The sequence below is a fragment of the Choloepus didactylus genome, chromosome 4 (assembly GCF_015220235.1).
Source record: "Choloepus didactylus isolate mChoDid1 chromosome 4, mChoDid1.pri, whole genome shotgun sequence".
In the NCBI taxonomy this organism is placed as follows: Eukaryota; Metazoa; Chordata; class Mammalia; order Pilosa; family Megalonychidae; genus Choloepus; species Choloepus didactylus.
In genome coordinates this window covers 91,583,587-91,609,458 of record NC_051310.1, presented here as the reverse complement: position 1 = coordinate 91,609,458, position 25,872 = coordinate 91,583,587, and the positions used below count along the sequence as shown (strand labels likewise).

Here is a 25,872-nt window from a genome sequence, read left to right as displayed (position 1 = left end):
GCTTACAAGGCAAGAGTCAGCAGGCCCCCATTCTCCTGTTATCCCCCTGGAATGGTATGTGGGGACAGGGCAGTACAGATCTGCATTCCAGAGGAAGGATTTCTCTTCATTGCTCTCCCTTCTTAGAAGTCAAGCTTGAGAGTGAGCTTCTAAGTAAAGAGATACACAAGCTGCCTTTTTGTTCTGGTAAACTTCAACCGTGTACAAAAGCAGAGGGAAAAGTACAAAGAACCCAATATTCTACCACCTAGAATACTTTTGGTCTAAACCATAATGCTCTGCAGAGCTGTTTACCCTGGAAGAAATCAGAGCAGCTCAGAGAGAGTACTGCCTCCTCCAGATGGACAATGGAGGGCTTGGGAGGGTGTTGGACTGAACCTTGGAGAGGAGAACATCTGACTGGCCCAGTGGAGGGGAACAAACCACTTGGTCAGAACTGACCACAGAGCACCCCAGCCACGGAACCAGGGGGCAACCTGAAACTTAGAGCTCCTTCTTGTGGCTGGTTTCTTTCTCTCTCTGTTGCCCAGAGCCATGACCACACAGGAATAATACTGTACTGGTCATTCTTCAACAACTAGTACCTAGGACCAGCAGCAGGGTAGCAGGCCTCAAACATTTCCATCTGACAGTGTAAATTATGTTCTCCCCCCGATCTCCCCAGTAACCAAGTTGGAACACTGTCCAACTTTACCTATAAGAAAATGGCCTTGGAGAGGGTGAGTGAGTTGCCTAAAAGTCAGACAGGAACCCAAATGGAGGAGTCAGAATTTGAACCCTGAGGTGAGAACCCTACAAAAAGGAAATTGGAAGTCTCCTGCCACTTGTTACCTGGGTGAACCTGTCCTGTCCCCCTTGAGGTCTCAGTTTCCTCATGTGTAAAGTTAAGGGAGTTGACCCTGGGCAATCACAATAATAATAATTTACTGAGCATCTATCACATGCCAGGGCCATGCCAGGCCATTTACGCACAATGCCTCGAATTCTTTCAATGACCTTGCAAAGCAGGTACAATCGTCTTTTCCCGGAAGAGGAAATGTAGTCTGTGAGCCTGAAAACTGAGTCCACTCAGCTTGGACATGGAGAGGCTGGACGAAGAACCCAGGCTCTTTCCTCCTTACCACCCTACAGCTCCAAGTCACTTACCCTCCTTGAGCCTAAGTTTCTTCTTCTGTAAAAGCCAATAAACATCCCGTCCTCAGAGATTTGCCATAAACCCTGTGGGCAGAGCCATTCATTCATTCTTTGAATCTTTATCAAGAATATACTCTTACAGGGTGAGGATAGAATAGAGAACCAGACAAAACACTTGCTCTCCTGGAGCTTACATTTAGTGGTGGGAGGGGAAACAGAACAAAGTAAAATTAAAAAAAAAAATCAGTTGGTGATGAGTACTCTAAAGAAATAGAGTGAGGATGATCAAGGAAGCCCTCTGAAGAAGTGACCTTTACATAACAGCTGAATGATGTGAAGGGGTAGATGTGGGAAAATTTGGGGACAGACTGTTCTTAGAAAGAGGAAACAATGGGTACAAGGTTGCTTGTAAGATTGAATGAGAAAATTAGGTAAAATTAAAGTAAAAGTTATGGAATCAATTAATTTAGTGCAAGAAGGTCTTACTGTGCACCCACTATGTACTAGCACCTGTGTTGGGCACTGCTCTGGTTTGCTAATGCTGCCATTATGCAAAATTCCAGAAATGGATTGGCTTTTATAAAGCAGATTTATTAGATTATAAATTTACAGTTCCAAGGCCATAAAAGTGTCCAAACTAAGGCATCAACATGAGGATACCCTCACTGAAGAAAGGCCAACGGCATCTGGAACACCTCTGTCAGCTGGGAAGTCACATGGCTGGTATCTGCTGGTCCTTTGCTCCTGGGTTCCAGTTTCAAAATGACTTTCTCCAAATTGTCTCTAGGCTTCTGTCTCTCTTAACTTCTCTTTCTCAGCTCCTGTACAACCTTGCTTGTTGTCCCAGGGCGTCTCTCTCTAAGCATCTGGAGGTCCTCTCTTAGCCTCTCAGGGGCAAACTCTGGGCTTTATCTCTTAGCTTAGCATCTCCAAACGTCCTTCCGTCTGCATCTCCCAGTGTCTCCAAGCATCTGGGTCTGTGTCGACTCTTAGCTTCCCCCAGGGGCAAGCTCTGGATTACATATTTTATCTTCTCTTCAAAATGTCTTTCTCAGCTCCTGAACTTCTTCTCTCCCTGAGCTCTCTTAAAGGACTGCAGTGATCTAATCAAGACCTATCCTGAATGGACAGGTCACACCTCTGCAGAAATAATTTAATCAAAGGTCTCGGCTTACACGTGGGTGAGTCACATCTCCATGGAAACACTCAATCAAAGGGTTCCACCCTAATCAAAAGACTAATAAGTCTGCTCCCACAAGATTGCATTAAAGAACATGGCTTTTGTGGGGGACATAATAGATTCAAAGCAACACAGACGGTGAGTGTCAGAGATGCTCAGTACAGTCCGATCTGCAGGGAACTCACTGTCTGGAAGGAGACAAGAGCGAACAGTTTCTCTGCTCATGAAATGGTGCAATCAAGAGATGAAAAAATTATTTTTACTCATGTTTTTGCAAATGTACTCAGCAGGCCCAGAGACACTGCCATAGAGGATCGCGGAGGTGCCTAGGCTGGGGCGACAGGTTTATTAACCTCCCTTAGCGGCCATCGGGCTTCTGTGGATTCAAACGCCCCTCCGGACACCAGGGTGCGCTGTGCCATCTGTCAGCGCCGGCTGGACGGCGAAGCGCTCTCCCTTACTTCCCCTTTCGCTGCACCACACTTCCGGTGGCTAGCGGAAGCGGGGCCTGTGGCCCCTGGGTGCCGGGGTCCGGAGGCATGGCGGGGGCGGGGCCGGGGGAGGTGCGCACCGAGCAGGCCGGTGGCCCGCTCGCCCCGGCCCTTTGAGCCCGACCTGACAGGTGAGGACTTCCCCTTCCTCGGTCCAGCCTCCAAACCCATCCGGCCTCCTCGGATTCCCGCCATGGGGCCGCTCCCTCCCCGCGGGACGCCGAGGCCCCGCGATCCCCGCTCTCCCTCAGAAGTCTCTTCCCTTTGAGGCCCCGCCCCGGACTTTTCTTTCCGGGGGCGCCCCCTTGAGCTTGTTTGCCCGCCCCTTGGCATCCCTCTCCGTTTTGGAAGCAGTTACGAGGAACTGCGGAAAATGTGCACCTGCCGTTTTGGGGAAACTAAAACCTAGTGAGAGTAAAGGACTTGCTTAGTACCACAAGGTGACTTAGTTACCCGACTAAGGCTTTCTTCCTACTTTTATTCCGTAAATAACGTATTGAACGCCCATTAGGTTGCAGCCTCAGTGCTAGGTTCTGAGAATATCGTGGTGGCTGAAGCTGACATGGTTACTCCGTGCCTGGAGAGTAACATTTCGTGGGGGGATCACATTAAACACATTATCATGCAAGCAAAAGTATAAATACAAATTGTAACAATTACTGTGGGAGTTCTATTTAGATAGGGTGCTCAGGGGAGACTTTCTGAAGGAGGTGACGTTTAAGCTGCAACTTGAGAAGTTATGACAACGGCCAGGGAAAGTACATTCCAGGCAGAGGGAACAGCCCTGGTGGATGCCTGAGTTGGCAAAGAAGTTGGCATGGAGCATGTTCAGTATTCAGGAAGAGAAGCTTATGATGTCTCAAGCACTGTGATGGACGTACAGAATATAATGTTTATCTTCTGGTTCTTGGGAACACACCATCTAGTAAGGAAGGTAGGTGTGTAAGTAAAATTTAGAGACAAAGTTGCAAGCATAGTAAGTGCTATGAAGGAGAGATATGACTGGTATATTGGGATTTTGTGTAATGGGGAGATCAAGGAAGGCTTCCCTGAGGAAGTAATGGTTGTACTGATATCTGAAATAGGAGTTGGCACAGCAGAGTGAGAAGAGCTTTCCAGACCGAGGTTAACAGCAAGTGCTAAGGTTCTGAGGGAGGAGGTGTGATGCCTGTTGAAGAAACGGTTAGAATAGAGATAATGGGGAAAGTTGAGGCTTGAGATGCAGTTAAGTGTGAGACCTTTGAGCATGGGTTTGGCCATGTTAGGGATTTTGATCCTTATCATTAAGAGGAATGAGAAGATTACTGACTTGTCTTAATCCTTAAGGGAAAGGACATGATCAGAAATCCCTTTTGGAAAGATCATTGATGAATAGATTGGATTCACAAGAGTGAATTCAGTGAGACCAGTTAGGAAGCTGTTGCAGAAATCTAGGCATGAAATTATAAAATTTTGGATAAGGGTGAGAAAGTCATGAGAGAAAGAAGTGGATGGCTTAGTAAACTATTTAGGAGGTAAAATGATAGATATAGGACTGAGTGAAAAAGATAGCAAGGAAGACTCCCAGGTTTCTGGTTCATGTTACCGGATGAATGAATGGCCATGCCATTCACTAGAGTAGAGAAACTGGTAGAGGGCCAGCTTTTAGGAAGAAGACCATGAGTTGCTCTCTTTATTTGTAACTCCCACTCTAATTAAAGAAAAAATTTTCATTATGTTTTTCTATATGGTTTTGAATTTTTATGAGCATGTATTATTTTTATAATCAGGAAAAAACCCCACCAAGTACAGATTGGAAAAGACTTTTTAGAACTAACTCTATGTCCCTAAAATCTGTAATTGTATGATATAAAATATAATGTATGTAAAAAATGTGTAATATCACTGAGAGTGCTGATAGAAGTGTTAGAAAAGTCAGTGAGAATTTCTTGTGCTGTCTGAAGCTGAGACTAACAGGTCTTCATCCCCGCCCCTACCTCCCATCCCCAATCCCCTATTTTAGTACTGATATCTTTACTTTAAAAGAGAAATCAGAGAATTAAGGTGGGTCCATTCGAAATGAACATGAATTTTTGCAGAAAAAGCATGTACTTTGCTTAAAATGACTGGTGGTCCTTTCTAAGTTGAACAGCTGTAGTAAACTCTACCAGACTCCTGGTTATGTGGGCACAGTCTGCTAGGTGGTGCCTAATACCCATTCTTGTCCCTTCCAGGACCTCATCCACATCTCCCATCCATTCTGCTCTCCCTCTCTGCAGCACCTGTCCTAGGTTGGCAGGGTGCTAGCTGGCAGCGGTGGCCCACGCAGGGATTGAGGGAAGCTGTTTTGTTCATTACTTGCTATTTTAACATGCTGAAACCTTGATAGTCTGTTTTTTAGGCTGCATCAAAATGGCCACATCAGCAGTGTTACTGTTGAAATTCATTGTTACATTTATTGTTTGGCTGTTGTGGAGAATATTGCTCACTTTATCTTGCCAAGGTCCTTTGAGAAAACTCATAGAAGACATTTCTTTTAAACTCCAGTGATGGGAAAATCTGTGCTTCTTCCAAGCAACTATTAAGTTTTTATCTTACTGGCAATGCAAATTCTGTAATTGATTATATTTTTCTCTTTATCTTGTCTGCTGAGAAAATCAGAGCCAAATTTGAAGCTTGGCAGTTCTGCAGGTTCTTATGGAATGCCTTTCTGTGTACCTGTGGCTTCCTCTTATTGTCTTACCTTTGTTTTCCCTTCACAATAATTGTTTTCTAATGTTTTAATTAAATTCTGAGTAAGTGGGAAATAATACTAAAAAAAATTGTAACATTAAAAGAATAACAGTTCAATGAATGCCAGTTTAAGTGAAAAAAAAAGAAATACTTTTGGGATTCCCAACGTGTCCCTCCCAACTCCTAACCCGTGTCTTACATCCTCGGAGGGAACCACTTTCCTGAAGTTTGTTTCTGATTCCTTGAGTCTTTAAATTGTATACCATATTTATTTGTGCCTTTAAACAATAAATGGAATCACACTGTAGATAGTCTCCAGCTTGCTTTCTTCATTCAACATTGTGCTCTGAGATTCATCGGTGTTGTTATGTATAACTGTAGTTCATTGATTCATTGCTTCATAGAATTCCACTGCCTGATATGCTTCAATTAATCTATCCAATGTACTGTTGATGGACATTTGGGGTATTGTCAATTTTTACTGTTGTTAATGGTTGTGGTACAAACCTTCTTGATTATATGTCTCCTATTATATATGTACAGACATTTCTCTAGGTCAGAGTTTCTCAGCCTTGGCACTGTTGACATTTTAGACCAGGTAATTCTTTGTTGGAAGGGGCTGTCCTGTTTACTGTAGGATGTTGAGCAGCATCCCTGGTCTCTATCTGTTAGATCCTGATAGCACCCACACTCCCCCATGGGTGTGACAACCAGAAATGTGTCCAGTTGGGAACCCACTGCTCAATATCAAGGGTCTGCAAACATTTGCTGTAAAGGTCCAGATATAAATATTTTAGACTTTGTGAGCCATATGGTCTCTGTTGCAGCTATTCAGCTCTGCCTTTGAAGGGCAAAAGCAGCCATAGGCAATGTATAAATGAATGGGTGTAGCTATGTTCCAATAAAACTTTATTTACAAAAACAGACAGGTAGGTTAGATTTGACCTGAGGGCAGTAGTTCACACACCCTGGCTCTAGTCTAGATCAGTAGGAAATACTTTTTTATATCCTCACCCATTGCATATAACTTTTAAATATATATACAAATATATATATTTATATATAAAAGTTATATATATATATAATTGAAATGAAAGTTTCACAAAACAGTGTTTAACCTTACTATGTGTGATACAGTTTGGTGTTTTTTTATTGTATTTCAGTTTCTAGACTGTCAATCAGTATTTACCCTAAATTGATTTCAAGACCGCATTAATGGGTTGTGACTGGCAGCTGGATAAATTTGATTTGCTCAGCCATAGAGGTATGCACATTTTAAATTTGACTAGAAATTATATATATATTTATAGATAATGTTTCAGATTCCTTTTAGAAGGGGACAGAATATACATAAATACCTCATTGTGTATATGTTTTTATTTCTAAAATAGATTTAGTCACTCCCCTGTTTAAAACTTGTAATAGGTTGCATGGCATGGCATGCAAAATGTTTCCAATCTGATTCCATTCCTCTTTTCTAGGCTTCTCCCTCATCATTCCCTCTGTGCTTCCTGTGCTCTAACTTCTTCGAAGTATTCAATTTCCCAAATGTGCCTTGCCATACTCTTTTTAAGTGTTCATTCTTTTATCTCCATTCTGCTTTCTTTCTTAAATATTCCTCCTTGCCTGGTGAATTCTTTATCTTTTAAAGCTAATGTCATATGTTGCCCCAGTTAAATAAAACCTATTTGTGAGCATATTCTGTTCCTTGGGCACTGTCCTGGGTGCTGAGGATACAGCAAAGAATTAGACAAGGTCCTTGCTTCTGGTATGGGGAGACAGAAACTAATAAAGTAAACAAGTAAGATAATTTCAGAAAGTGATAAAGGATATGAAGGAAAAATAGGGTAAAAGGATAGATTGTGGATGGAGAAAGGCATTATTTTGGCTTGAGTGATCAGAGAAAACCTCTGAAGAGTTGCTATTTTAGCTGATGCTTGAATGATGAAACAGGCAGCTATGTGAAGGCATGAGGAAAGAACAGCAAGCACAAAGGTCTTGAGATAGAAGCAAGTTTATTCAGTGGTTAAAAAGAAGACTGATGTTGTAGAAGTGTAGTGAGGAAGATGGAGAAGGATCAAGTTGGAGAGTTAGAAGACCATGATGTTTACTGACACCGCTCCTACTTGAGGCAAACAATTTCTCCTATCACTGTTTCCATAACAAATATTCTTTAGCTATAGTGTTTATCACCTTATAGCATACTTTTTGTTGTTGTTTTTTACTCGTCTGTTTCCTACCAAGAGCATGAGGTCCCTAAGGATTGTCTTGTCCATCTTTGCATTCCCAGTGCTTTGGGAATTTTGGATTTTTGATGGGTTTAAAAATTAATTGGTTAGACATTTTAAAAATGTTTACTTGTAAAATGATTTTTAAAGAGAAATGTCTTTAGATGTGTTTCTAATTCTAAAAGAATCTGCATTCTTAGCTAGAGTAACATCAGTGAGGTCATTGTTGAGGGTTAATTATCTCAAGGTTGTTGAATAAACAGTACTGTGTGAACAGTCACAGTTTTCTATGACAATTATTTTAATGGTGATGGTTCCATGTTACAAACAGCATAATCTCAAGGTTAAAAGCCAGCTAGCTGTCTTTGGAATATTGGTATTTTATAGGAAAGCTCTTTGCCCCTTTTTGTAAATATAATTAGAAATTCTACTTTATGATTTTAAAAAATACAGAATCAAGTATAGACTTTTAACTAGATTTTACAGTAAATGATACTCACTAATTGTGCCAGTTTGAATGTATTATGTCTCCCAGAAAAAGCCATATTCTTTGATGCAATCTTGTGGGGCAGACGTAATAGTGGGGATTAAGTTGGAATGTTTGGATTAGGTTGTTTGCATGGAGATGCGCCCCACCCAACTGTAGATGATAACCGATGGGATATTTCCATGGAGGCGTGGCCCCACCCATTGAGGGTGGGCCTCGACCAGTGGAGCCATATAAATGAGCTAACTCAAAGAGAAGGAGCTCAGTGCAGCTGTGAGTGATGTTTTGAAGAGGAGCAAGCTTGCTAGAGAGGAATGTCCTGGGAGAAAGCCATTTTGAAACCAGAATTTTGGAGCAGACGCCAGCCATGTGCCTTCCCAGCTAACAGGTTTTCTGGACGCCATTGGCCATCCTCCAGTGAAGGTACCCGATTACTGATGTGTGACCTTGGACACTTCATGGCCTTAAGACTGTAACTGTGTAGCCAAATAAACCCCCTTTTTATAAAAGCCAATCTGTCTCTGGTGTTTTGCATTCTGCAGCATTAGCAAACTAAAACACTAATCTTCCTTTTCTTTCTTTCTAAACAACAATAATCCAGTGCTTTGCATTTTAAAAGTTGTGTGTCAACAGCTTCTTAAGGTTTTACTTTGTGACCTAGGATATGGTCTATCTTAGTGAATGTTTCATGTGCACTTGAAAATAATGTGTATTCTGCTGTTGCTGGGTGGATGTTCTATAAATGTTAATTAGATACAGTTGGATGTTGATGTTATTCAGTTCTTCCCTTTCCTTCCTGATTTTCTGTCTAGGGGGTTTCTCTCACTGAGAGAGTACTGGTAGCATCTCTGTCTGTAATTGTGTCTATTTCGTCTTTCAGTTTGCCATTTTTTTTCTTTTTGTATTATGAAACACTCTTTTTGGTGCATACACATTTAGGATTGTTTTATCTTCTTGGTGAATGCACCCTTTCGTTGTTAAGAAATGAAGCTACACTCTCCTAATTAGATCACTGACCAACTATTCCCTCAGGCTTGAGAAATCCAACAAATACATTTCTAACTCTCAAAATGATTATGCTTTTAAAACTCTTAGTTGGATCATAACTTTTTTAGTCTATCATGACAAAACTTGGAGCCATCTTGGACTTTTACCCTTTTTATCCCTGACAATTTTCTTTGTTCTGAAATCTACTTTGTCTGCTATAATATAGCTATTCCAGCTTTCTTTCATCAGTGTTTACATGATATTACCTTTTTTTCCATTCTTTTACTTCTAACTTTGTTAACAGTATATGATTGGGTCATTTAAAAAAGTCTACTCTGACATTTTCAATCTTTTAATTGATGTGTTTAGAACATTTGCATTTAATGTACTTGTTGATATGTTTGGATTTAGGTCTACTCTTTTATTATTTTTCTGTTTTTTCACTTTTATTTCTGATTCTATATTTCTGCTTTCTTTTGAGTCTTTTGGACATTTGTTAGTATTCTATTTCAATTTATCTATTGTGTATTTGAGTATATCTTTTTTTTACTGGTTGCTATAGGAGTATATACATACTTAGCTTTTCACAGTCTGTTTAGAATCAGCCTTTTACTACTTCAAGTGGAATGTGGAAACCGCATCACCCTATGGGTTCCTTTATCCTCACTTCTTTAAGTAACAGTTGTTTATGTATTTTATCCACATGCATTGAAAATCTCATCAAGTAGTGCCATTGATTTTATGTCCTGTGATTAAACTTTGATTTGAATCAAGGTAGAATAAAACATTTGGAGGCCTTAAAATAAATGCCATAGAATAAATATCCAGTAAATCATTTTTGAATGAATGCAGATTGAATGTGATTCTTATCCACTGAAATTTTAGGATATAAGGAGGGAATTCTCTTTGATTTGTATATATTTATATTTTGGTAGATTTTGTTTTCTTGATTTATGTTTTACTTTTCCATACAGAGATGTGATTGTGATAATGGATCATCATGTTTCTACCATCAAACCTCGAAGAATCCAAAACCAAAATGTCATTCACCGCTTGGAACGCCGGCGAATCAGTTCAGGCAAGGCAGGTACCCATTGGCATCAGGTCCGAGTGTTCCACCAGAATGTCTTTCCCAACTTCACAGTGGTCAACGTTGAGAAGCCTCCTTGTTTCTTACGTAAATTCTCACCTGATGGGCGCTACTTTATTGCTTTTTCTTCAGACCAGACCTCTCTCGAAATCTATGAGTACCAGGGCTGCCAGGCAGCAGAGGACCTACTGCAGGGATATGAGGGGGATATCCTGTCCAATGGCAATGACCAGCGGTCAGTCAATATCCGGGGCCGGCTCTTTGAACGCTTTTTTGTCCTGCTGCACATCACCAACGTGGCAGCCAATGGCGAGCACCTGAACCGGGAGTGCAGCCTCTTCACTGACGACTGCCGCTGTGTCATCGTGGGCTCCGCTGCCTACCTCCCAGATGAGCCTCACCCTCCTTTCTATGAGGTCTATCGAAACAGCGAGTCAGTGACTCCCAACCCACGGTCCCCTCTGGAGGACTATTCCCTCCATATCATTGACCTTCACACTGGCCGCTTATGTGATACCCGTACTTTCAAGTGTGACAAAGTGGTCCTGTCACACAACCAAGGGCTGTATTTGTACAAGAACATCCTGGCCATCTTGTCAGTGCAGCAGCAGACAATCCATGTCTTCCAAGTGACTCCCGAAGGAACTTTCATTGATGTGCGGACTATTGGCCGCTTTTGCTACGAGGATGACCTGCTCACTGTGTCAGCTGTTTTTCCTGAGGTACAGCGGGACAGTCAGACAGGCATGGCCAATCCCTTTAGGGATCCTTTCATCAATTCCCTGAAGCATCGGTTGCTGGTATACTTGTGGCATCGGGCAGAACAGGATGGTAGCGCAATGGCCAAGAGGCGCTTCTTCCAGTATTTTGACCAGCTGCGTCAGCTACGCATGTGGAAAATGCAGCTTCTGGATGAAAACCATCTGTTTATCAAGTATACGAGTGAGGATGTAGTGACACTGCGGGTCACAGACCCATCACAGGTATGAGGTAGACTCTCCTCTTTTTGCCCCTCCAGTCTCCTTGGCAAAATGGACAGGTTTCTGTCTTTGCCTATAGCCAGTCCCTCAGAAATACACATTTTCACATGGTCTTGAAATTTTGCCCTCCTAAGACTCAAACTTAAAATCAGCTCCATTTTTTTCAGGCCTCATGTATTTATTTGGACAAATGGTAACTAAATCTCAAGCCACTAACAAGTGGATAGTCAACTCGGTGATTATTATTCTGATTCTTCTGCAGAGCATTCTTTTTTAATTAATTCATTTTTATTGAGATATATTCACATACCATGCAGTCATACAAAACAAAGCATACATTCAACTGTTTATAGTATTCTGCAGAGCATTTTTAGTTTCCTTGAGATGGAAGCCCAGATGCCACAAGATCAAGGTGTGGATTACCTATGGACAATTCTGCCTTGATTTTGTAAGAATGTGCTTATTGGTCTGACTGTTTTAGTTCTGGCAATGGGAAAAGCCCATACCATACGAAAAAGAAAATCTCTAAAAATCTGGTTTCACTTTCCTGATTCAACAGATTAATTTGATTACCATATAATGACATTGCCCACATGTCAGGACATAGGTTGTAGAACAGTGAAAAGATCAAAAGGAAGCCCAACTTTCCAATCCACAAAGTGAATAACCAGGTTTGCGTGTTCTAAAGGTTTTTCAGTTCAGGTGAAAGGTGTTGGTAGGAGAGAGAGGCATTTCTTAAAGAGGAATAGGAATAAGGTGGTTAAGAGCACAGAAACTGTCAAGACCTTTGGGTTGAAACACCATGTTAAATTCAGGGTAATTTAGATTTCTCTTTTAAGAAGCTCTCCACTTTGATGTTGACAAAGTAAGAGAGCTACCTCTTTGTACCTTCATTCTGTTTGCCTTCCCATTCTGCTATCTCCAGATTGTCTCTTTAGATACAAGTTTGGAAATTTAGAAAGCTAGCAAACCAGTAAACCACAAAGTCAGTTGAGTCTGGTAGCTCTCATTGACTTGCAGTTGACTCTGCATTAAGAGGTACTGTCCAAGGTATCATTCCATAAGACCTCACCAGCCACCTGCAGTAAAATGTTTTCTGACATTTTCCCTCTGAATCTTAGCTTATGTGTTCTTAAAAAGGGGAGGGAGGGTATATGGGTAGAAATAATTTTTTCCAGCTTGGATTCTCTTTCACCCTGTATTCTCTTCCTTCCCTATTAATGATGGTGCTCCTTGTTGAGCCATCACAGGCTCGCATCTAGTTCATTTTAAGCCTCATGGGAGATTGGCGGTGGAAGCCCTTGACTTCTGTATCCTCCTATCCTTTATTTCCTTGTCTGCCCTGGAGGGAAGGCTAGTAAATACTTGTATAATTCTATATTGACATAATTATGAAAGATCCTGGTGAAGCCCTGAAAGGACATGAGTCAATTTTTATTTGGGTTCGAGCTCTAATTACCTTTTTATTTTGAAGGGAATACATTGTCTGTGATTGAATTTGAGATTATCCTTTTTGCTATTGCTAAAACATGACCTAATTTTTTCTTTGGTCTGGTAGCTACAATAAGTTATAGCCAGACACATTACTGGGGCTCTCTGCTTTGCCTATAGAGTTTGTGGCTTTAAGCTCAATCTTTCTGCCCTAGTTGTCTCCATCCTCCCTCTCTTTAATTTGAAAGGTTCCCATAAGGATAATGAATAAAAAGTGCTTTCAAACTAAAGCCTTGGTAATATTAAGAGTATTTATTATTCTCACCTTCCCATTCAGCTTTTTTTTTTTTTTAACAGCCAAACTTAATTGCCAGGTGACTGCGAAAGCCATGTAATATAAGCTCCAGGAAGGACTAATTACCAGTAAATCAGGTGGGCCTAAATGGCTCCAGAAATTGGTAATGGGGATTTAAACTCAATCATAGGAGGGGGGACTACTAATCCTACTGTTCTGAAAACTTCTAGAGTTTTCTGGGAATCTTGCAGACTAGTTCACACTGCTACATTCACTGTGGCAAAAAGTAAGGGTCCCTGGAGCTTCTTTTGTTAGGCAGAACAGAGATTTAAAGGAAAAGTGTTGGTCACTAGGGGCCCATTCAAAAAGCAGTAGCTCTGCCACCTATGGCATTTGAATGCTTTTTAGGTTCTCCCTCTGATGTTAATTGCTACAAATCTCAAATGTATCCTACAAATGCTCTAGGCTAAAAGAACATTTGTGAAGAAAGAAATGGAAAATGCCTCTCTGATTTTTTATTTGTTCAACAGCAGTGCCCTTCTTGGATACAACTTGCTTGGGCAGTTTTAGAACACAATATACTTAAGGTGTCTCTCTGCATGTTAGAAATATTAAGAGGGAAAAATAAAGGCCCTTAAATTGAACTTTCAACTATACACATATAGGAGAAAATAATTTGCTAACAGGCAGCCCCAGACTGCAAATCACTTTGTCAGCAGGAGAGAAAATTAAATCTGGCATTTTACAAAAGTGTTTTTTTTCTCAGGGTGGGTTGGGGAGCAAGTATGGAATAAACACTTGGAAAGTAAAGTATTGAATTTGCACAGTTTGAAACGAAAAATTGAAAATGTTTTTATACATATATGCTGGCCAACTCAGTAATTTTAGCTGCACAGGTATAGTGGAAAATCTGGCAATATAGAGGCTCTTTATTGATAAAGCCCACCAAAATGTCTTCTTTTCTCAGAACTACCCGGAGCATGTATTGCCATAGTGCTATAGCTGAGGTATTTGCTTGTTTTGTGTGGTTGTCTTGACTTTGCAGCCAAGTGATAAGGGCATTCTACTCAGCTGTCCCATAGCTCGCTCTCTCTTCTCCTGCAGGCTTCTTTTTTTGTGGTATACAATATGGTGACAACAGAGGTGATTGCTGTGTTTGAGAATACATCAGATGAGCTTTTGGAACTCTTTGAAAACTTTTGTGACCTCTTCCGTAATGCTACCCTGCACAGTGAAGTTCAGTTTCCCTGCTCAGCTTCCAGCAACAATTTTGCAAGGCAGATCCAACGCCGGTAAGGTGTTCCACAAAGCTTAACAGGCTTAATTTTCTTTTAAAAAATTGTTGGCATTAGGCAAAAGTTATTTCCTCCAGGTAACCAACCTTCCCTTATTCTCTCTATTCACTTGGACTTGGTTAGATCTGCCTGTGTCGTCTGAACTTCTCCTTTTCGTTTTTCAGAACCTAGGACGTTACTTGTGTATTGTCTGTAATTCCCCTTAGACTGTATGTGAGCTCCAAAAAGATAGAGATTTTGTTTTTTTTTATTTATTGCTATTTCCTCATGATGTACTGCCAGGCACTTAAATATTTATTGAATGAATGACTAAGGAAATAATTTTAGAACTTTTGGTTAAACATGGTATGATAAACACATACATTTATCTCCATTCCATCCCCAGAACCCACTAAAATGACAATAAAGGAATAAGAGGTACAAACCTATAAGAACAAAGAGAATGTGAGAGGAGGTGATTGCAGACAGGAGATGTCAACAAAGTTTTGGAAGCTGAAAAGCCAATGGATAAGTGATAACTGACTTAGCATACCTCAGGGGACAGAAATTTAAGGCTGCAGATCTTAGCCATCAAGAAAACAAGCCTGACTTTTTCCACAGAACTCTGCAAAGGGTCAGGAAACTGGAGGCCCTAAGTAATTCTGAAGGCAAGGGTATGAGGCTGAAATCGGGAGGATTGCTGAAGTTCTTAAAAGGAGTGGTCAGAGTTTCTGTGTCCCTTCCCTAAGCTGCACAGCCAAGTGACATCCTCTCACCTCCTCACCTCAACAAAAGGCTGGAGTTTTACTCTGGAGAACTTGAACCAGACAGGCCCTGGTCTCGGGTTCATGAGGCATAGCTGAGAGCTGGGATGAGACATGTCATACTAAAAACAGAGGAATTAAGTGAAAGTTGATTACTGAAGGGTGAGATTTCTGTCCCCCTTACCAGATTATGTCATCCAGTCTTATACTCCCCAGCTGAGAGTTTTTTCCCTTGGGAAACTGACCAACCCAAAAGAAGCCACCTTCAGATATTTACTTATGGAGTCCATTCACAAAACACCTAAGTCCCCCTAAATCAATACCCACTAGTCAACAAGGTCCTACCAAACAGAGCTTCTAATAATGGTAGCAAATTCTTATGAAATGAAAGGTACTTTGGGCCAAGGGCCTAAGCTTAGGGCCTTTGAGTTAGTGCCTTTAGGTTTCACAGACTTAAATTGCTCCCCCAACCTATGGAAAATATCTGCTTTAGGTCTTGGATCAGTGTAGTAGCATTGGGGGTGTAAATTAACTGTATTTTCAATGTATTTTGAAGGTGGAGCCCAAAAGATGAGTGGAGGATGGAATATGGGATGTGAAAGAGTGAAGTAAAAAATGACTGTAATGTTTTTGACTTGATCAGCCTGCAGGAGGGAGTTGCCATTCAACTGTGGGTGGAGCAGGTTTGGGTTGAGGATCAGAAGTTCTGTAAGTGGAGAGGTTTAGTAGTTTCTCAAAGAGGAAGGAATGATATCTGTGTTAGGTCTACCTAACAGGTCAAGGAAGATAAGGATTTGGTGATTAGCTGTTGCATTTAGCAACATAGAGATCAGTGTTGACCTTAACAAGAGTAGTTTCAGTGAAATGGTGAATGGTGAAAGGAAAAAAAGGAAGAGAAGAATTGGAACCAGTACCCAAAATTGTTATGAGGAGTTTGCTGTAAAGGGGAGCAGAAAAATGAGGCCTTAGCTGGAGAGGCAAGTGGTAAGCTTTTTGTTTGGTTTTTAATGGGGGAGGGGAATGGTATGTTTGTATGCAGATGAGAATGAACCTGGGGAGTATTAGATGCAGAGAGGGTGGTCAAGAAAACAAGAGGCCCTGATATTGAAAGATCATCTACAAGAATTTTGAAATCACTAAGAATTAAGACTTGTCATGGGACAGAGTGATAGTTAGTCAGAAGCTAAACTCAGGCAGTTACCGGACAGAGTAACTACTTCATCCTTTACTCAGTGGGGAGCACGAAGAGTAAAGATGCTGGGTGTTACTGAGGAGGAGGAGCAGCTTCAACCTGTAGATTGTCATGGATGCTTTTATTTGTGATCATCACAAAGCAGTGGGCCAGTCCCCATCATTTTGCCTTTTGAAGTCAGTGAGCCGGGCAGGGTTGAGTGTGAATTATGAGAGGCAGTGCTAGATCTCTGCTGAAAAAGGGTTGAAAACCAAAGAGCCCAGGGTCTTTGATTCCAGCTCAAATGAAAATGAAAGAAATATATTCTATATTTGGCCCACGGTTTAATCTTATGATTTAGACTGAGGCTGTGAAAATTACTGTCAAGAGGAGCAATGGACAAGTGGTGTTGATAGCTAGGCTTTCTTCCGAGGAACCAAGAAGTGTTAATGTCCATCCAGCACCTCAGGTTAACAGTGAAAACAAAAACCAAAACCCTTCTAGGAGGCTTGCTGAGCAAGTGGTGCCAGTGTCATGTGACTGCCCACAGTTGGTGCCAGGAGCCAGAGGGGAGCCAGGAATGGAGCCCCATGGAGCCGGGGCCCAAGCCAGAGGGATGTGTGAATGCCCGCTGAGCTGAGCCGAGCTGTGCAGTGCTTGCTGCACATGTGCCTGTCCCTGTCCTCTGCGGCTGCCCCTGCTGCCTGAACTAGAGCACCAACATTACTGCATTTGTGGGGTTCAAGGAAGCCCGGAGCCAGGCCTTTATTTCTTGTTTGCTGCGCTCAGCACCATGATTCTCAAAGCCACCAGAGCACCTTAGAAGGTTTAACTAAAAGAATGCTCATGTTTGATCCAGTCACTGTTAAGCAAGAGGCCATGGAGCCTGTCTCAGTGTCATACCCATCTAATTACTTGGAGCTGATGAAACTCAACAAGTATGAGCCACTTAACTCCACACCATTGCCAGACAAGTTCTTTCAGACTTCAGAAGGCCTTTTGCATAGAATAAAGATGGAGCCAGTGGACCTCACTGTGAACAAGCAGGGTTCAACACCTTCAGGGGAAGATTGCCCTTCCTTGCTGGAATCCCAGTCATGGCACAGGAGAGCCTTGCCCTGGCTGAACATGCCCTTTTCTAGTCCCCTGATGAAGAAGCACACGCTTCCTCCACCTGTAGTGCAGCCCTTTGGCATTCCGCCGCCCATGACCTAGTGATGGCTGCTACACCCTCCTGACATGGAGTCTGAAGCCCAGGGATATGGCCTGTTGTGCAGCCTGTCCAGTTTATGTACACCAGTCACCTCCAGCAGCTGCTCATGGCCTCCTTGTTGGAGATGGAAAATTCAGATAGTAGCATGCAGGTACCTGTAAATGAATCATATGAGAAGCCTATATTACAGAAAGAAATTTAAATAGAACCTGAGATCAAACCACAGAGGAGAGATTATTATCCTGAAGAAATGTTCCTCCTTTAATGAATTCAGTGTCCCCCCTGCAAGCGTTATTGCAAGGGAACCACCCTTCGGTCATCGTACAGCCTGAGAAGACACTTTTACCTGTGGAGTCTCCAGACACCCAAAGAAAATGGAGGATACACAGTTGCAATTATGAAGAATGCAACCAAGTTTACAGTAAAAACTCGCACTTGAAAGCACACAGAAGAACACATACAGGAGAAAATCCTACAAATGTTCATGGGAAGGATGCATATGGAAGTTAGCTCAGTCTGATGAACTAACAAGACATTACTGAAAACATACTGGAGTCAAACCCTTCCAGTGTCCAGAGTGTGACTGCAGCTTCTCCCATTCTGACCATCTTGCCCTACAAAGGAAATGCCACATGCTGGTTTGAATGCCACCTCTCCCCTCTTAGTGCAACTGCCCACTCTCCTGGATCTCTCTCTCTGCCCTCCCTCCCATTATGTAATTCTTTTTTTGCATGTACATTTTAATTTTGATTCAGCTGGCCTGAGTCTCCGAATTTCTATCATTCACAACTTCCACATGGTCAGTAGTAGATTTTCCCTAATCTTTCCTTCTCCTTACCACAGGTCAGACCTAAAGAATGTGAACACTTTTTTTTCCCCAGGGATGCTAAGCAAACCATTCTTACAAATACGTTTAATATATGGGGAACAAGGCAACTAAGTAAACTAACATACCAATTATCGGTTTCTCTGTATTCCTCAAAAGAAGTCACGGTAAATATATTAGAAATAAAAAAACAAAAAAAAAACACATCTATTCAGTCTTTCTGATCTCATCCAAGTTAGAGACATTCAAGTTTTTTATTCCATTGGTTTCTATTTTGTTAGTTTCTGGGATGAGATGTTATATCATGTTTTTCCCCATGGTTCAAAATAAATTTTCCCCTTGATTGTTAAACCATGTGATATGCTTTGATATATAGACTAAAAACAACAAACAACAAATACATAGTGATGGGACAGTTCTTCCTAAGAAATGTAATCATTCTTTCTAAAAACTATAGGAAAGTTAAAAAGAAGAAAACAAATCAAAAATGTCTTTATACAAACACAACTAATAACATTTTTGGTGTATTTCTGCCAGTCTCTCTTTTTTTTAAGGCATATGTTTTTGTTTTCTTTGTGTTCTTAATCATTCCTTACATATAGAATGGTAGCCTACTTTTTTTTACTTAGCATTATGATAAACTTTTCCCGTTACCATATAATTTTTTGAAAATTATAGTTTTCCATTAGGTTTTTTTATTCTTCCTTCAGTTTTTCATTGTCATAAATAGTGCTATATTGAATGTGCACAGAGATCTTGCTGCATTTAGTATTGCTTCTTTAGGGGAAAATTTCCAGAAGTATAGAAATACTAGGTCAAAGTATACTAAATTCAGTATTCATTACAGCTGTGAAAAGTAACTGTTCCATTATTTTTACCAAAGAAAAGTCAGATGTGTGACTTTGTGTCTCTGTTACTGTTCTACTAGATAACTGGTGTTTCTGCAGGAGCACAGGTATCTAGATCCCAAACTTTAAACAAAACAAGCAATTTGCCAAAAGGTTTGTCAGAAGGTGGCTTATAACAAATCGTCAGAGGCAGCTTCTGTTCAGCGTCTTCTCTGCTCTCCATACTCCTTCCTTGATGCAATCTAAGACTGTTTTTTGAAGAAAGATAGTTCTTTCATTTTTTTCCTAATTGAGCCATTATCAAAAAAAGAATAATTATCATAGACTGGTTATACTCATTTAAAACTTTGTTTAGAAAAGTCTTTGTTAACTTTTCTAAGGTAATTTAATTTTCTTCACTTCTAATTCTATTTTCTGCTTTTTAAAGGTATTTGGAGCTATCCAGATTTGTGGATGTGAGAGTTCCATTTTCATTCAATGTCTAGATTTTTGTTTTTCATTTACATACTGGGTTGTTTTTAGACATATGTTTGTAAATTTAAAATCCCAGGCAACTTTGAGTACCCACTAACAAAGCCTTCCTTGCTGGTGCTTTATTTTAGGTTCAAAGACACTATTATAAATGCCAAATATGGTGGGCACACGGAGGCAGTACGCCGTCTGCTGGGCCAGCTTCCCATCAGTGCCCAGTCTTACAGTGGCAGCCCCTACCTTGATTTGTCTCTCTTCAGCTATGATGACAAGTGGGTATCAGTCATGGAGCGGCCCAAGACTTGTGGAGATCACCCTATCAGGTACTCAGCACTGCTACAGCTACAGACTGTTGAGGGGCTGACGATGCCCGATTTCTCTTTGTCTTCTTCCCATTTTGTTGAGTGTCTCCATGTGTACTCAGAGATTGGCTTGAGAGGGCAGGCTATTTCTATAAGGTGGTGAGTGCGTTCATTGTTTAGGTAGTAGTCTCATAAGTTAATTAGTCCTGCTCTTTGCTTCTCATCAAAGCATCCAATTCAGATAAGTGTTGTCCCCTTTTAAGGTTATCCATGGAAGGAAACTCAAGTTATTTTATTCTGCCATGTTACCTAGTGGAAAAGACAGCAGAGTAATTTGAGGAATAGGCAGGTTTAGGAGAAACTCTTGCTTCCTCAATTTGAGGAATTTTGAAATGGAGATTACGGTGCTATTGCTGGAACCTTGAAACTAACCACTTAAAAGCAATCCTCCCCTACAAACATCCAATTCATAGACCCATCTGCCTCTGCTGTGTCTAGAACCTGGGTTGTTCCGTGCGCTGTAGGTGCTAGGAGAGGAAATGGCACCGCTGCCACTAGTGGGGTCGCTTCAAGGGAGGTGTGTTCCTGGAGCCCTGAGCTGGAGCTTGGAAGGTCTCTTTCACATAGAAACTACTACTAGTAGTATTTCTTATCCAGCTTCACTGGTATGAAATGGGCCTGTGTAACATTCTGTATAATTAATCACCATTTGCCATATTTCCTCAGGGAAATGGAAATCAAATTCAAAAAACCAATTTTTAAAAACTATTGTGGAAAAATTTAAATGTATACACTGGGACTGAGTGGAGAGGAAGGTTATAGATTTTATCTAGATGTTGGTAAAGTTAAGGGGGATATTAAGAAATGTAGTGGTAACCATCATAGGTTGTATAAGAGTAAACTTTCTATAACCATGGAGGGGAAAGGGAAATCTGTCAAAGTAACCATAGAACAGAAAAAGGTGGAGGGACAGATATAGAAAAGCAATGACAAAATGATGGCAAGATAAGTTAAATAGAGACAAACACAAAAAGCTGAAATTTTATTGAGGATATTTCATAAATTATCATCATGATGTGAATCTTGGATATTTTGTATTTTTTCCTTTGAATATACTAACTATGCTTATTAGTAAAATTTTCTATCTTACATCTTCTAAAAAAAAAAAATTTAAACATATACAAATAGTATAATGAACCTCCATGAACCCATCACCCAGCTTCAACAGTTCTCAACTCATGATCAGTCTTGCTGTATCTTTTCCCACTCTCATCCCCTCCAGATTATTTTGAAGCAAATCCCAGATATCATATCATTTTACTCATAAATATTTCAGTATGATTTCTAAATGATAAGGACTTAAAAAAATACTTAAATACCATTATCCCAACTTAAAAAAAATTAACAAGAAGTAGTAATACCATCAAATACCTATTCATTGTTCACGTTTCCCCTGTAGTCTTGTGAGGTGGTTTCTCACTGTGCTTTTGATTGGCATTTCCCTGATTGCCAGTGACGTTGAGCATCTTTTCATGTGCTTATTGGCCATTGGTATATCTTCTTTGGAGAAATGTCTATTCATGTCCTTGGCCCACATTTTAATTAGGTTGGTTGGCTTTTTGTTGTTGAGTTGTAGGAATTTTTTATATATCCTGGATATTAAACTCTTATGAGACATTCGATTTCCAAATGTTTTCTCCCATTCTGTTGGTTGTCTTTTCACTTTCTTGATAATATTCTTTAATGTATAAAAGTTTTTAATTTTGGTGAAGTTCAAGTTATTTTGTCTTTTGCTCATACTTTTGGTGTTGGATTAATGTGGTTTTTTACTTACAAAAAGTAAGTAAAATTCTGGACATTGAGAAACATTTACCTCCTTTCTAACTTCTCTACCTATCTAATTTAAAAAGATTAAGCTAGGAAACAAACCTAGAAATGCCATTGCCCCTGACTAAAAGGGTTTTGCTTGTAATTCTTACTTATTTTTAATTTAAAATTAGAAACATAAAGATATTAAAGGCTACTGAAAAGGGAGTACCATTACTCCAACACCTTTATTGTATATTCCATTCTAACCTTTGTCAATATGCATGTTTGCATTGACACCATTGTAGTCATAGTTAGCATATATTTTGCAGTCTGCTTTTTTCCACAAAGCATTATCTAATAAACAGTTTTCTGAGTTGTTATGTAGTCATCACAATTTCAGTCCTAATGATGACTTATGATTCCATCAAATAGATAAACCATAATTTATGTAACCATTCTCCTATTACCAAGCATTTATTCTCTTTCTGGGCTTTTTTACATTAAGGCTAATATTATAATAGCCATCTTTCAGCGTGTCATTGTTTACTTCACGAATGAATGAATTAATCCTGAGGATATAAATTCTTGGGAATGGGATTGTTGAGTCAAAGAGTATGAATATCTTTAAGTTTACTGATATATTTGCTCTCCAAATGGGAAATTACAGAGCTCTTGAATTCAGGGCACAGCATTTTTTGTAACTTCCCTTCCATTTATCCCCCACCCTGCTAATATCTCTAATTCCCAAAACCATAGGGTGTTTATTTTGCATATGAGAAAAGGTATTTGAGTACTGGGATGGACAGAAACAGCTTTAGCTTACTGTATTATATGAAAAATTAAAAACTACATATTTTGTTTTTGTGTATAAGAAAGAACCTCTCTAAAAGAATTTATTCTTAAAAATTAAAAAACAAAGATGGGCTTAGACCTACCCTGTCCTAAATGGAAGCCACTAGCCACATGTGGCTATTGAGCACTTAAAATGTGGCTAATCTCAAACTGAGATGTGTTCTAAGTGTCAAATATGCACTAGATTTCAAAGACTTAGTACAAAAAAAAAAAAAAAAAAAAGTGAACTATCAATATTTTGTTTATATTGATTATTTGTTAAAGTGATAATATTTTGGATATTTGGGTTAAGTAAAAATTAAAATTTATTTCACCTGTTTCTTTTTATTTTTTTTAATGTAGCCACCTGGAAATTTAAAATTACACACGTGGCTTGCATTATATTTCTAGCCCTAGCCTAGACAATCCTGACGTAAGTGGCTTCTGGAAGAGGGTAGCCTGTAACTAAGGGTCATCTTGGGAAAGAAAAATGACTTGATGACTCAGGAAAACATAGTGAGAGTCATAATCACTCTTGGCCCTAAACGTAGCTGATCAGAATGAGGTGACTTTGCAGTTTCAATAACCTGGCCTGACATGTTACAAGATGTCATTGATAAGGTAAAATAGTAAGTTGCCAGCTTTCTGCTGCAGTCTAGATTTCAAGGTGGTGATGAACATAAATCCACCTTCTGTCTTGCACTTCTGGTTCCATTTAGGTTCTACGCCCGGGACTCTGGTCTGCTGAAGTTTGAGATCCAGGCAGGCCTACTGGGCCGTCCCATCAGCCACACAGTACGACGCCTTGTTGCCTTCACTTTTCACCCTTTTGAGCCTTTCGCCATTTCCGTGCAGAGGACTAATGCTGAGTATGTTGTCAACTTCCATATGCGACACTGCTGCACGTAGGTGCCTCACCAAAGCCAGCTTCTCTGGTCTTCCAAGACTTCCAGGACTTCCAAGATTTCTTATCTCAGTAGACTCCATAGCACAGCTTCTGACTGCCAGCTGCGATCCCTTGGTTCCCAATTGGTATACCTTGAATGAGAGAGCCAGAGGAGAGGAGTGAGGTGGCTCAGCCTAACTGAATTCTTTTATTGTCTACCATCTAACTGTTGATTGATTTAAAGTCCTCTTGCCTTTTCCCTGTGGGAATGCCCAGCATTAATTAAGTCTAGTTAATTTTTGTTTTATTTTTCATTTTATTGCTGTGAAGATGATAGCATTACACCTGTACCCCCATCACGACACTGCTTTGGCATTGTGTTTTGCAACGTGAAACAGGTAAATCTTTTTTCCTCACGAGAGTAAGGGCTCTCTTAATAAGAATAAAATAAATAAATAAAGCCTTGATATTTTCTTAAATATATCCTGTTTGATGACTGCTTATCACATCAAATGCTTTTCAAATACTTGAGTTCCAGGAAGGACCGTGAAAGGGACTAGAGCCCATGAGTACAGCAGCTGCTCTTGGGAGAACTAAGTGGTGTGTATGAGCATGGAAGACAGCTATCTGCCAGGATTGTTTCCTTCCCTAGGGCTTTCTCCTGGTAATTGTTACAGCTGGAGGGACTGGGCATAATTGCACATTCTCTTGTGGAAGCATGCTCCCATCTGTACCATCTGTGTTGTGCAGGTGGAAGAGTGAGCAGCTCTCTTTGGCCAACAGCAGAAACAAACACTGTAGCACGTACTGTAATTTGGGTAGTGGGAGCTGGCAAGCTCCAGGTATCCCTAAAGAGATCAGATTGGTTGTTCCTGTCACAGCTATGTGACAAACACCTGCTGGCCTCCAGCCCAGCTCCTTCTGCCATAGTCTCAACTATGTCCTCCAGAGAGCTAGTCAGCCTGTTTGTTCCCTCTTCATGATGTATCTACCATTTATATATTAAGCTTGTTTAATGACATCTGATTTTGAAAGCTTTTAAGCATTAGGTTCCGGAGCAGGCTATGAAGGGGGCCATGGATGCAAACAGCTAGATTCTGAATTTCCTCTACCATCCAGGCTGACTTCCCATGGCCCCATAAGAAGTGGGATATGAGATACTGAGCCCCACCAGTAATATTCTACTGAGCCCCACCAGTAATATTCTACTAATTTCATCATCTTCAAGATGGAACTTCTATATTCATTCTCATTCAGCATTCAACACATAGGATTTGAGTCTAATGTGAGTCAGCAGGATACAGTGCTAAGATGCTAAGGCCGGGGAGAGAAATAGGCAAGTACAGAGGTAATTATAATGCAAAAAGCTCTAATAGTGTATATCTAGGGAACAACGGAGGGGAATGGGGTGAAGGTGGAGAAGGGAAGCTATTCTGGGGAAATGACATTGGAACTGGATAAATGGGAGCATATTGTGTAGACCATGGTGGAGGATATTTCAGGAGAGGCTCAGCAAAGACTGGCAGTCTGAAAAGGGCTATCGAGGTTGTGGAATGGCAAGAACTCTGCTTTGGCCAGAGCACAGGCTGTGTGGGGGCGAACAGAATTGTAGCTGAACAGGTGGGCTGTGGGGAGACCATGAGAGGCATTGGACACAGTGCCAGCTTTTAAGTAGGGGAAGGCATGATAGGGGTTTCACAAAGATAACTCTCAGCAGTTTGGAAGATGGCTTGGAGGAATCCGGGACTAGAGACAGGGAGACAGACAAGGCAATTGTAGTAATCTAAAGAAGAGTGGGAGGGCTTGAACCATGTCACTGGGCACTGGTTGGGTTAAACATGGAGGCATTCTCTGAGATTCTTTGTAAATCATGAAGAATACAGGGTCCTAAAGCTTGGTGAGCTTGTGTTCTAATAGTGTACTACTTTGTATCCCAGGAGAAGTTTTGTCACATTTGTGGTACTTTCTTTGTAGAAGTCCTTTATCTGCAGCCTTGGAACCACATTGCTTGATTGTACCTGCAGACTTAGCATAATGCAACAAGGCAAGAGTTTGAAGTTAGTCAGGCCTCAGCGTGCCTCCTGGCCTTTCTGCTTATTAGCTGTGTGATCATAGGTAGATCTCCTAGTCCTTCTGAGACTTAGTTTGTACTTCTCCCCACCCCCATCACACAAGAAAAGATTCATGCAATTCTTACTGCCTGGGTTACCCCCTTAGATTCAGTTCTAGTTTCCATGAGGCTGTTATGTTAAGATATGTTGGTCATATCTTAGGTCTTTGTGTCATCTCTACCTGCCCCCGCTCTGAAGTCTCGATCTCACGGCCCCCACTCTGACTACCACCTTGTGTCCTTTCACCTTACTCACTGGTACCCTCACAGCAGACCAACCTACAGTCCACCGACCTGGATTAGTCAGGGCAGGGTTAAATTTCTGTACCCAAATGACCCCACAATGCAATGG

The 25,872-nt window shown here is 40.7% G+C and overlaps 1 protein-coding gene and 1 pseudogene across 7 annotated transcripts; both read left to right on the top strand.

The window, feature by feature from the left end:
• The first annotated feature begins 2,808 nt into the window (after positions 1 to 2,808).
• Positions 2,809 to 23,891, top strand: DET1 (DET1 partner of COP1 E3 ubiquitin ligase). Of its 7 annotated transcripts, none has more exons than XM_037833000.1 (6): positions 2,809 to 2,936; positions 6,681 to 6,781; positions 10,194 to 11,292; positions 14,120 to 14,307; positions 19,714 to 19,905; positions 23,244 to 23,891. In XM_037833000.1, the coding sequence occupies exons 3-6, from the start codon at positions 10,210 to 10,212 to the stop codon at positions 23,431 to 23,433; spliced, it is 1,653 nt and encodes a 550-aa protein (XP_037688928.1). In that variant the 5' UTR covers positions 2,809 to 2,936; positions 6,681 to 6,781; positions 10,194 to 10,209; the 3' UTR covers positions 23,434 to 23,891. The 7 variants fall into 7 exon arrangements, with proteins under 7 accessions (XP_037688928.1, XP_037688930.1, XP_037688931.1 ...); XM_037832999.1 differs by lacking the exon at positions 2,809 to 2,936 and adding an exon at positions 3,273 to 3,739; XM_037833002.1 differs by lacking the exon at positions 6,681 to 6,781.
• LOC119531599 lies at positions 16,547 to 18,248 on the top strand (annotated as a pseudogene).
• Positions 23,892 to 25,872: the final 1,981 nt, after the last annotated feature.

Excerpts from the sequence above, each read along its gene's own strand:
- DET1 (XM_037833002.1), top strand. The coding sequence starts at position 10,210 with ATGGATCATCATGTTTCTACCATCAAACCTCGAAGAATCCAAAACCAA. Across the intron at positions 14,308-19,713 it reads GCAAGGCAGATCCAACGCCG|GTTCAAAGACACTATTATAA; the intron begins GTAAGGTGTTCC and ends GCTTTATTTTAG. Across the intron at positions 19,906-23,243 it reads TGTGGAGATCACCCTATCAG|GTTCTACGCCCGGGACTCTG; the intron begins GTACTCAGCACT and ends GGTTCCATTTAG.